Source organism: Cololabis saira, chromosome 19 (genome assembly GCF_033807715.1).
Source record: "Cololabis saira isolate AMF1-May2022 chromosome 19, fColSai1.1, whole genome shotgun sequence".
In the NCBI taxonomy this organism is placed as follows: Eukaryota; Metazoa; Chordata; class Actinopteri; order Beloniformes; family Belonidae; genus Cololabis; species Cololabis saira.
In genome coordinates this window covers 37148686-37161767 of record NC_084605.1, presented here as the reverse complement: position 1 = coordinate 37161767, position 13082 = coordinate 37148686, and the positions used below count along the sequence as shown (strand labels likewise).

The following is a 13082-nucleotide window of genomic DNA, read 5'->3' as shown; positions in this document are numbered from 1 at the left end:
AATCCATTATTTGCTTCATTTTTGATATGATTAAACACCCAAAACGACTCAGGATTAAATTATCTTCCCTTTGAACGTTTCTGATACATTTTAAGCTTTTGCTTTCTTTCTGGTTTAAAGAAGAAAATTCCTGTTTTTGCATTACTTTCCAGCAGAGGGCGCTGTCTCGCACCAGCACCTGTTTGAAAGCTTCAGAAAGCCCAAATACAAACACAGACGTGGACCTAAATGTCTTCCATTAGTTTTAAGTGTTATTTTAGCATCAAACTCATATAAGTGTTATGGTTTTCCACTGTTAGTGCAGTTTTGTGGTTTTATTCATCATAATATTGTTGGAAAAAAAGGCAAATAACTGCAGTGAGAGACATTTAACTGTATTTCTTTCCTGGTTAATTGATTTTTCATATTGCTTATGTCAAAATGAGTCAAGGCCATACCAGTCCATCTCAGTCAGTTGACTATTATTTTAAATAACTGTGCTGTGGGAAATTTGTTTGAATCAGACTTCCCCTTTTCTGTGGGTTTAGAACTGTGATGTGTCACAGTCCGCCTTTTTCTGTAATGCTGCACAGGGATACCGAGCAGGAAATACGAGTGAGATAGTGGAGGAGAAACAACACAGACTGAGCTCTACAACTCCGGCTGGTTATTGTTTTACAGACATCCAATGACTGGGAACTCAGAGAAACAAAATCAGGTCGGTAAGCACATTTTCATCACACATGCACATCTGAGGAAGTGACATTCCAGGATCCTTTAATTTGTTGAGTTTGTAGTTTCACCAGCGTGACAGATAATTTAAATCCATCTGCAACAACATAGACTCCATGTATAAATTATAATGAAATGCCAACTGAAAAGGATAATCTAACTTTAGAAATAACAGAACACTTAATTAAGTCATGTTATCTGTGCAGTTTATATCTTTATTTATTTTTCTCTCATCTTTATTTTTAATTGTTTTTCCATGAATCCCATGAATGTAGACTTTACTGATGATTTTCTGTCTATTCTTACATGTAATTCTTTGGCTTTTTTATGCTTCGGAAGAGCTTAAAATGTTAATAATATGAGTTCTCCTTTCACAAAAAGTTGCCTAAAAAGGCAAACTGAGATTGCCGGATGACGCCGGGCTGACGCTGAGCAGAGGTTGGCTGCACGCTTCCTGTTTTGTGGCAAAGCCTTTTTCATTTTGCTGTTTGCTGTGTCTCAGTTTAGCTACAAGATTGTTTTGCGGCAATTGGCAGGCGACTTCCTGTCTCATTCTTGTTGCACAAAGTGCTTTATTCTTGCCAGCCCTTTTCTTTAAGCTACATCAGCATTCCTTTTGGTAATGTCAAACAGTTATTTTTTTACAGCGCATTAGTGAAAAAGTAGCTGCAGGGGCCCTGGTGCCTGAGCTCCAACTTGAAGTGACTATTAGCAACCAATAGACCTGGCAAACAGTTGCAAAAAATGCAAAGATGACATGAAAAATGCTACAAACAGATATGAAATGGCTGCCAAATTAGAAACGCCATTCCCAGTACTGGAGTTGAGGGGGGTGAGGGGGGATGAGGGGGGTGGCATCCCCCTGAAATAAAAACGGTCCAAATCATCCCCCCCTGAAATAAAAACGGTCCAAATCATCCCCCCTGTAAAACTGCCATCCCCCTTTCCATCCCTTATGTCATTTCATCAATGAATGTGGTTTTACTGCTATTTCAACATTTAGAGTCATCACCAGAAAAATAGGGTAAATAAGACAAATATTCTTGTTAAGATTTAGAGTTTTTGCAGTGATCCATGTTACTTATCCTGTGAAGGACAGAGTCATATTGATAAGTTCAGAAAAGTGTTTTTTATTGTTGTGTTTTGATGTATTTGATGTAAACCCAGTGGATATTTAAAGCTTACAGAAGGCTGCATTTAACTGCTGCTATGTCATTCCTGCAGTATTTCTGCAGGTGTTTTGGTCACTGCTATTATTTGTAATATATTATATTATTTGTAATCAGCACAAATTATCTGTCCCCATATGATCAAATCCACCATCCCCCCTGATTTTTTTTACAACTCCAGTACTGTCCATTCCCATTAAAACTGAAATGAGAGGATGAGTTGGATGAGCTAGATGGCAGAAGAAGACGTGAGGGTACAGGTGGAGGTGGAGGGACCAGCGAGGGACTGAGGGGTGACTTTGCTGGTGACCTTGAGGGTGAGGAGCAGGATCTTTATAACATCATATGGCATTTGATAGGAAGCCAGTGGAGTTGCTGCAAGGTTTTATACGCCTAACTGAGGAGGCTGCATCCAGGTTCCAGTCATGATGCAGCCGGCAAAGTTTGGACCAGTTTCAGTTTATGGATGGGTTTGACGGTGGACCAAACAGAAAGGAGTTGCATTAGCCAAGATGGGATGTCACCAGGCTGCGGACCAGAATGTGGGATGAATGGAGATGGGAGATGTTGCACAGGTGGAAATGGCTGGAATGGATTGTTACATGATTGATACGAGGTTTAGACGAGAGCTCGTTATCAAGGATGACAGCCGGACTCTTTACATCCGGCCAGGGGTAAACTGTGAATTGATCAATGGAAATAGATATGACATAGTTTTGATAGGATGGATTTGGTGGCAATGAGTAGGAATTCAGTTTTATCACTCTTAATTTTTTTTGGGTGTCATGTGCAGTAGCAGTGGAAATGGGTGTTGTAGGTGCAAAATATATGGCAGAGTGGAAGCAGGTAAATGCTGAATAGAAGCAGAGCTGGGTAGAGGAGCCAAAAATTGTACTCAAATAAAAGTACTTTTACTTCAGAATAATATGACTCAAGTAGAAGTAAAAAGTATTCATCCAAATAATTACTTGAGTAAAAGTAAAAAAGTACTTGGTGAAAAAACTACTCAAGTACTGAGTTACTGATTTATTTTTTAACACAACCATTCAAACAGAAAAAAAGTACAAAATAAACATCTTCAGGCAAATTAAATCAATAAAATAAAATTAATAAAAAGTAGCTTAAATTACAATAATCTTAAAGTAAATTCAAGTACTTACGGTACTTACGGTACTTACGGTACGGTGTGTGTCGCCGCGTGCCCTACGCCGTAGGCTCTGCGTTGGTGTAACGCGGAACCATAAATCAGCCTTCAATAAATGCGCCCCTCTCACTCTGAGAGAGAGAGATTGACACGTACGCGGAGGGGATAAAAGAAAAGTAACAGCTCAACGTAGCTTAATGTAGCGGAGTAAGAGGAACAGTTTCTCCTTCACAAATCTACTCAAGTAAAAGTAAAAAGTATAGTGATTCAAAACTACTCCTAAAAGTACATCATTTCCCAAAACTTACTCAAGTAAATGTAACGGAGTAAATGTAACTTGTTACTACCACCTCTGAATAGAAGTGATCCCAGGGCAGAGCCTTGAGGAACACCAGAGGAGATGGTGGAAGAAACTGAGTCTGACCAGAGAGATGGAAGATGAACCGATCCATGAGCATGTCTGAAATACCAACGGAGGCTGATGATCCAAATGGTACGGGAGGTTTTATCAAATGTAGCTGTCAAATCAAGGAGGATGAGGATGGTAGGATAATGGCACTGGGAGTCATTGCGGTAGAGAAGCCAAGCTTTTTTTTTTCTTTAAGTTTCAAACTACATAGACAATCATTGATTTTAAACTATTTTCATTTTCGTTTCTTTACTTTTCTGCAATTAGTGTTTCTAAGTCATTTTCAGCTGACTGAATCAGACTGTTTCCCACAGCCCATTTCCCCTATGAACAACTAACATTTCTACTGAGTCCTTTTGGAGAGCTGCAGCAACATCTCAGTTCCTCTGTTTCCAGCTCCAGGATGTCATAACTCAGCATTCACGTGGGGGGCCATCAGCATGGAGCTAGTGCTGGTGGTGTATGAATTCGAGTACACAGCGAAGGACGGCCACCGCGTGTCCATCAAGCCCGATGAGAGTTACATCCTGGTGTCCAAGACTAATGAGCACTGGTGGCATGTTCGCAAAGACCTCCACACCAGACCCTTTTATGTCCCCGCGCAGTACGTGAAGGAGCTCTCAACGAAAGACTGTTCTGGTCACAATCAGCTGGACAAGCCCGAGTGTCTAAGTGAAAGTCAGCCAGAGGATAGGACCAGCAAAGATCCTCAAGACACGACGGCATTGATTTGCGTAACAGCTTGGGATGCATCAAGAGAGTCGCATCGCTTCTCCACGTTCGGTTTCTGTGGAAACATATCAGATGTGCAACCCTGTGAGCCTCTGAAAGACTTGCCAACCACCAGTAGCTTTGGAAATACTTTGAATCATATAAAGACACAAAACACAGCAGGAGGTTTTCCTCTTACTTCACCACATCTAGAAACTGAAGCTATACAATTGTCCCAAAAGCCTCATCATGCACCAGAGGCCAGAAATAAAGAGGAACGGCCACAGAGCTCACCGCAGGATACGAGCGAGGAGGCACACACTTTCACCCATGACTGGGAGCTGGACTTACCTTTACCTCCTTCGCCTATATACAACATGATTCCAGAGATCAGCATCAGTGGATTTGAGGGTATTCCCGAGCCGCCCTGGGACGAACCAGCGCCGGTACCGCAGCAGGATCTGGATACGCCTGTGGGAACACCCCCTCTGACAGATAATCAGGTATTTATTATTATTATTATCATAACATTATTTATGTGTTGTGTTATTATTTTGTTGTTTTTAGTCATCTTTATAATTCACACAAAGCTGAGGTCAAAGCATGTCGCTTTGTTGCCACCAGATGGCGCCATTTCATCATTTAACGCTGTCGTTATTTTGAAGACGTTCTCAGCTAAACTGTTTTTTACAGATTTTTACTCTGATCATTTAAAAAAAACAACAACATACAAATAATTCTGTGCTATGCAAATACATATCTACGATATAATCTAAAAGATATAGAAATGCAATACACATACTGCATAGTTGGTCTTTTTTAGCATAATAATCTTCCCTTGTGCAGCAGCTGCTGCCCACCTGAGTGTTTTATTCCTCAAAGCCTGGTGATTTCACTTCCACATCTGAAGTAAAGTGAATAGAGAAGTTGATGGCACCGAATTCTCGGTTTCATTATTTGAAGATGGCAATATTGTGAATGTAAACACAGCCAGAATCTTTTTTTTCTGATAACTCTTTGGGCCTGGAAATAAAGGTGTTTTAAGCGCAAAATAGATTTCAGAGAATTATATTTTGATTTTATTCAGTAGGTAGAAAGGATTATAATATTCTACTTTGGTAAAAGTAGTGTAGTACTATCTCGTGCATTCATATGCATCTCTGGTGTTGGAGGAATATTAAATTGATGTTTTCTCGTAAGTGCAAGAGGTTTGGATGGCACAGTGGAGAGGGACGAGCTGTATCAGGCAGTTTCACTCGTTCACCAGTCAGTGCAAGTGCACTTCTTATCTCTAATTCATGATACCTGATGGAAAGCCAGAGAAGGCACATATTTGTAACTTTCTCAAAAATATAACTATGTTGTTTTGAACGACCTTTAAAGTACAGCAAATGATCACATTTGAAAAGAGAAACACTTTTTAGACAGTTCCTCAATGAAAGTGTCAGAAGTGTTTCTTTTTTTACAAGCGTACAAAATTTGATTGCAAAACAAGAAAACTAAAATATATCAATATTAGTTGTGGTCTGTGTATAAATAATAATAATAATAATAATAATAATAATAATAATAATGATAATTAATAAAAGTATGTATAGTCTTGCGAAAGACTATATTGAAAGTTAAGGAATGCCAGACTTGCATGTTGTGGCCACCAAAAAGAGCCATAAACAAAACAAACAAAAGAAATTAATAATTAAACGACAACTAATTAGCAACTGATGAAATATTGAGATTTCAAGATTAAAAAAAAAAAAAGAAATTCCTAAAACTTCAATCAATGTTTAAGAGTTTTAAACAGACTCTGGGTGTAGATAAAATGTACTTTAGATCTCAAAAGAAGGGGGGAGCGGGGGGGCACACTGTGTTTAACTGCAATGACGTTATAATAAGGCTACATCATATTTGATACGTTTTAATTGTCTTTGATTCAATCCTGATATCTGTTTATCTCCACAATGACTGCAGCCAGGATCGCGACCCCTGGCGGATGTCCGCGGTATTGCACCCTTACAAAAGGGCGCACTGGTGTAATCTCACACATAATCCATACATCTAGGTTTTACTATGGCCATTGTTTTCAAACTCCACCCCTGTACAACCACCGCAGACAGTCTGTCTTTTTGACGGTGTTTTTGTCTAAATTCTGAGCTTTGCTTTAATATTTTTTAACAAGTTTTACCTTGTTTCATATTAAATGATCTAGGTTTTTAACGCACAGACATAGAAGAGGTTCCCTGCAAGTCCAATGCGCAGTCTTTACATGAAACGCGGCGCATTTGGATTGTCTTTAATGGCAGACTGAAGTGATTTTGGTGGTGTTTTCAGTGCAGGTCTGGTCTGGTGTGTGTGCGCCAGCTCATCAGCATATGAATAGCAGCTCGGCCCATTCGTGCCATTTCAATGAGGGGAAAGATCCGTCCCCTGAACGCCGCACTAAAGCATCCGATCCTCACTTTTCTGTCGGCCAAAGTTTCTATGAGCGCCGAGTCGCCACCGGCGGGGTGTGTATGCTTTATACTTTCAATGTAACTCCTCGTTTGCCATTTTTTGCCAGACTGGAGAAAAGTTTTGGAGCTGAAGGCTGTAAATGTGCGTTTAGGCGCAGCAGGAAGGCTTGTCACCTTCAACTTCACGGTTTATCAGCGCGCATTGTACAGTTGCTGCGTCGCCAGAACAGGTTACAAACAGGTTTTGTGGGCTGGGTTTGCCTCTCTTGAGGAAAGGAAAGAGTTAAAAGCTAGTCAACCACTCCCAAAGCTCCAGCTGCTCCTGTACCTGCGTTCCCAGGCACCGGGGACGCTCCGGGAATTACTACCAAAGAGAGGCGAGACGCCTGCGAGGACACGCACCCTCCACCCTGCTCTGGTCTGGATGTAACCTGCTGAATACACGCGTTAAAAAAGAAAAACAGGAAAGAAAAACCCAACAGAACAGCTGCCACTTGTTTTGGCACCTGTTGCATTCAGGTGAAGTGACGTCAGCTGGCTGGGAAAGGAGAAATTGAGCAGGTTTAAGGTCAGTTTCAACCAAAGTGTGTGTGTGAATGTGTCTTTCAGTCTTGTAATGGCTGCAGCTTTTTTCCAGTTTACCCAGTGATTTTGTGTACATCAATTATGCTGTAATTACCAGCCCAGTTGGTTCCTCCAGCAGGAGACTTCACTAGTGCCCACAAAGCAAATCTGACAAATTTTGGTGTTTTTTTTACACTGAAATTGCAACAATCTGTGTCTCTGGAAACATGAATGAACCCCCTCACTCCTAAAATGTGCCAGGACCCCTCAAGTGCATTAATTCTGACCCTACAATGGAGGCCCATCTCCATGGTGATGCTAGGGGGGTCTGGCCCGACTCCCAACAAGGGCTTTGCAGCTCTCAGTGCCCGGCCTGCCGTGCCGGTGGCGTGTGTGTGCATATGTAATATGCAGGACTTGCATTTAGTCCAAATGTGGGTCATTTAATCTGCAGGGTGTGTACGCTGCTATGTAGTCTGTTATTAAGTTTGGCAAGTGGATGTGGGTGATTGGAACTGGCAAACCTGGGGATTTCGTTGTTTAAACTTTCCGAAGGTGAGTCAGAAGATAATCTTTTTTACTGTGACTCCTCCTCTTGTCGGTTTTTTTGTATTGATTTCAGTCCTTTGGGAGCTTTAATGACACTGGCAGGTCAGAATTGATTGGAAAAACCTTCCTTAACCTCCAGCATGAATACTGAACACTCCCTCAGTGGCTCTTTTATCTCCCCAACTTCAGATTATTGCCACTTTGGGCTCAAGGTTCAGCTGATTTTCTTTAGCAGCTGAACATTATGGGATGGCCATAGTGCTGACCAGGTCTTGTTTTTGTCATTTTGAAAACTTTACTAGTGTGTGTGGGAAGCACAGATTGTTCGAGATGACCCACGAGAGCGGCGCGTGAAACATGCCGTTCTTTGAAGCTGACAGAATCAGATGCCAGACAACTGCTCCAACAGGTATTTTGAGTATCTCGTCACTCGTCAGACCTCTCTGTACAGGAGACATACATCCATCAGGTATCTAAGAACAGGTACACGTAGCTTCCTGTGAGGGACAGACGTTTTGTCTTCAACGTGTTTTAACCAAATTGATTCAAATGATTGACGTTCTTCTTTATGCTTTTCAAGCTACCGGGGCAGCGTACGAGTTTGAATGTGTGTTTGATGTGAAAACACAGACTTAAAGAGAGCTGCTGTAGCATCATTTAACACATAAATCCTTACATTGTTACATAGAAACATCTGTTAAACCCTTTAAAAACACATCTCTGTTTATCAGAATTAAATACTAACAACTTTTTCACCAAATAACATATTGGAGTTGGTAGGATATAACCCCTGGGTCTGCAGATATGTAGTTATTGTTATAATTCAGCGGGATGTTGAGCCATGAGCCGGTAAATCAGCATCAGTTCGTAGAGATCATGTTGATAGAGAGCAAAGTTGTGTACAACCAGAGGTGTCTTCAGTATTCACATTCATTACTCAGGTAGAAGTATAGATACTAGAGTTTTAAAATACTCCTGTAGAAGTTGAAGTATCAACTCAAGTTTTTTACTCAAGTAAAAGTATAAAAGTACTGGTTTCAAAACTACTTAAAGTATAAAAGTAAAAGTAATGTAAGGGGGAAAAAGCCATTAAGGACAAAAGCCATTGAAAATGAATGTATCTTAGTATAATGTATATATATTAAAGAAGCATATATGTGTAGTATTGAGCATTAACATGTGTTTCAGAGAGCAGCAGATATGATGACTAGTTGTAATGGTGCAAAAAGTCAAACTTCAGAGGCATGTTATCATTTATCCTAACCTTTATTGGAATGTACATCCAAGTTTAGTTGCAGGAATCTGAGGGAACGGATGTAAGAACAAAACTGGACAAGAACATCTGAAACAACCACAACCAAATTCACTCTATCCGGATGGAGCAATTTAACTGGATAGTTTTTATTTAAAGGCCGAAATGAAATAGAGTAACGAGGCTGTTTTTAAAATGTAAGGAGTAAAAAGTACAGATAATTGCGTGAAAATGTAAGGATTAAAAGTAAAAAGTCGTCTGAAAAATAATTACTCCAGTGAAGTATAGATAACCAAAATTTCTACTTAAGTAAGGTAACGAAGTATTTGTACTTTGTTACTTGACAACTCTGTGTACAACTACAATCAGTCGGTGTTACCTGTGTCTCCCATGTAGCCTGATATACATCATCTTGTGTAGATTATTGTTTTTGGTTTCTTTTGGGTTTGTTATCTATTAAATCTTGTCGTTCATTTTTAAAGCTGTGATTGGTTAGTTGCAGTCAACAGTTCCATCGACTCTTTTACGTTCCTATAACACAGAATTATCATTTCAAAAGAGTACCGGTATGTCTTTAAATTAGGATTTTTAAATGTTTTTTTAATACATATACATGTATTACACACATATATATATATATATATAGCTCTGCAGGCCCTTTTTGGTAATAGTTATCACAGACTGTAATCAAAGCAGAGGTAGAAATATGAGCCAAAAGTACGATTATTTATGGTTTATATATGATGGTTATTGGTGACAGGGTTCAAAAGTGTTGCTAACACTTGATTACAATCAAAACAAGAGGAGTTGGAGAGTCTCCATGTTTATTTGCATTTGTTTTGTATATTACTCAGTCTTTACGTTCATATACCTTAAATGTACACAAACAGACATTGTTTTTCTTTACATGCTTGGTTATACAGTATTTGAGTGGCTGCAGAATCAAAAACTCCAGACTAACTCATTTTGTTATGTTGTTCAGTAGTGATGCACCGAAATGAAAATTTGTGGCCGAAACCGAAACCGAAAATAATAATAAACCCTTGGCCGAATACCGAACAATACCGAACATGGTCCTTCGCAGTTTTTCATTTATTTTGCCAATTTTTTCACCATTGCATAAATCAAATAAATTTGATTTAGGCATGCTTTTAAAAGAAAAATATCTTTTACAAAATTACAAGGTAGAAAACATTTGTTGAACATAAAAAACTGAACATTTTTTAATTTCCCAGCATTTCTTAAATAATCCAGCAGACATTATACCAGCAAAGAACAATAACTTAAAATAAATAAATTAGCAAAAAACATTTTTTGGCCATCTTTGAGCTTACGTTAGGCTTAACTGACTGAACATTGTAACATAGGCCTTAAAACAATAAAAATGCATTAAAGCGCTCAGGGTTTTTTATCATTTCAAATGATAAATCAAACTTGTAGCTGAAAGACTTTGCAGATGTGCCCCCTCTAGATATTTGAGCAGAACATTCATTGCAAACAGCCATTCTTGTATTATTCTTTGCCACTCTAAAATACTTCCACACGTCTGACATGTTTGCACCGCACCACTTCACTCCACGCTCTTCCACGTTTGATGGTGAATGTTAGGTAAAATTCGTATGTGGTTAGTTTTTTGTTGGCCAACACTTTATGTGGTGCGCAACCATTACGGGAGTGTTATGTGGTTAGTTTTTGGTTGGCCAACGATTTATGTGGTGCGCAACAGTTACAGAGCGGCCAGTCTATTTATATTACAACGCCGTTATTAATTGTTCGGTTTTTTTCCCACTTATTCCACCGAACACCGAAAGTGTTTTTTTTGCCATTTTCGGCCGAACAATTTTGGTTACCGAACAATCGGTGCATCACTATTGTTCAGTGAACCATTCACATGTGTGAGGTACTGTGACATCACTGATCAATAGAAATACCCAGCTTCCTCGTCTTCCACGCAACGTGCCATCATGTTGCGTTTGCTGCACCTCTGAAGTGGGAGGCTGACACCTTGAATAATAACTCTTAGAAGAGACGTGCTCCTTGGATGAAGAGGGTGGAGAATATTTGAGTATGACTCCACCCCCAAAAAGCCAGCTGCTATTAAAGCAGCACTACGTAACTTTTCCACCTCATTCTAATATTTCATCATCATCATTGTGATGGAACATCAACTTCCAACAGGTTTAATGAACCTCTGTCATGGTCTGAGGGGTCTGTATCTCCTTCACTGGCACTATGTAACTTTGAGGAGCATGGTAGGAACCCTGCCACACTAAAATACTACACATTTTTACGGCTTTGACTGCTTTACGGCATACGTCACTTCCACGCTGGCGTGAGCTGAAAGACGAGGGGGGATGTCTGACCGATGGGGATTTATGGGGATAAAACAAGAGACAGAATTGTTATGATACAAATGTAGAGTTCTATGTTCAATAAGAATCAAAATTAGAATGTTTTCACATTCGTCTTGGGTTTTGGTAATTCTAAAATTACTGAATCTTTCCGGCAGTACGCGCTGGTGCTCATGGGAAATGTAGTGTTCTTTCTGGTAAAGCACTACCGCTTTTGTCCAAAGAAGCCGCCAAACTCAACAAAAGCTGAAAGTTACATTGTGCTGCTTTAACAGAGCTGTAAAGACACGGTTGAAAAGGGAGCTGCTTTACTTCTTCTCCGTGGTATTTGACCACAGCACATCACCAAAATTTCATTAAAACCCAAGAAAATTACATGAACTGGTTAAAAAATGACGCATTGATGTAGAAAGTTATATAAAGTTCCAAAGGAAGTTTGAACGGGTCTTTGTCAGGATGTGTTGCTTTAAGTCGTGTGTTCTGGTATGTTTTTACTTTTAGTGAAAGTTTTTTTCAGGCTGTGACAAAATCATTGATGACAAGCAATTGTTTGGTGAAGCTCTGCGTTCATGTAAAAGCATTATTTTCTTTTGTAATTATCAGCAGATTCCCAAAAGCAAAACATCAGAGGTGATATTCTGCACTGACAGAGCTTTTTTCCTGTCTGTTTGCATATTGGCAGTTAATGTTTGCTGGTCCTTGTGACTGAAAAGTCAAGGTGGGATCTGTGCAAAACAGTTGCAAAAGAGCATTGCAACAACTCACGGAGAAATGTTTCCGCCTCCTACATAGAAAGCACTTTCTACAAAAGTAGGAGAGGGGGAAATCTGTCACGGACCAGCAATATCAGCAGGGTTTGTTGTTTTTCTTACATGGACGTGCAGCCCTTCACAACCAGCCGAGATAAGAACCCGATAAGCTGACGGAGTCCAACGTTTGGATATTTCTGGATTCATCCTGGATTCCACACCATGATGAGTGTGATGTAACAGGGAGAGGAGCCAGTTCCATTCAATAGCTCAACTGTGTGCTTTGTGGCGTGAGTTGGGCCCCAATTTGGCTCTCCATTGTCTGATTGGATGAGCGCTAATGTGGTTAAGTAATCAGGCAGATTGCTGCTTCATGCATAGCTGAGAGCTGAGAGCTGACTGGCCTGTGCAGAAGGATTTTCACCCGAGATCATGCTCAGAATCGCAGCAACAGCATTCATACAGTCAACCAATACTTGTCAGATTGCTCTTTTCATCAGCTTTGTTATTAGTTATACAGTACTAGTGTTTAAGTTAGGGCAAGGTTGAAAATAAAACCAGATCCTAAAAGAAATACTGGCAAAGATTCTGGCTTGTTTTGATAAAACCTAGTTCTGTATGAGCTGCTGTTAAGCTTAAAAGATATCCTCCGTCACAAATCTGACTCAAGTATAAACCTGTCCAGGTTCCTCTGGTGAGCTAAAGGGGACTGTGCTGGGTCATCAGTGAAAAATGGTGTGTACCTCAAACCGAGCTATTGCCAATTCACCCCAAAACCTCGACAAAAATAGACACAAACTGGTTAAAGCTGTAAAAGGAAGTGTCAACTGAACAATTGAACCAAACAAAAACCAGACTTCCTGTTTCGAGCAGACACTCCCGTGCAGTCTGTAGATTTGTCATGAGAGTAGCCTCTGAAAAGCAGCACCCCTCTTCAGTGCAGGGAATTATTGCTTCCCCTTTTTCTTCATTATTAGCAGTGTGACCTTACCAGAGGAAGGTTAGCTGTTGCACAGAGGGTGC

At 40.0% G+C, this 13082-nt stretch overlaps 1 protein-coding gene across 1 annotated transcript in view; it reads left to right on the top strand.

The window, feature by feature from the left end:
* The first annotated feature begins 652 nt into the window (after nt 1–652).
* Nucleotides 653–13082, top strand: part of arhgap27 (Rho GTPase activating protein 27) — a 43072-nt gene continuing 30642 nt past the window's right edge. The window contains exons 1-2 of the mRNA XM_061709260.1: nt 653–701; nt 3830–4647. Of these exons, the coding sequence (XP_061565244.1) occupies nt 668–701; nt 3830–4647 (852 nt within the window). The 5' untranslated portion in view covers nt 653–667. The remainder of the gene's footprint in view (nt 702–3829; nt 4648–13082) is intronic.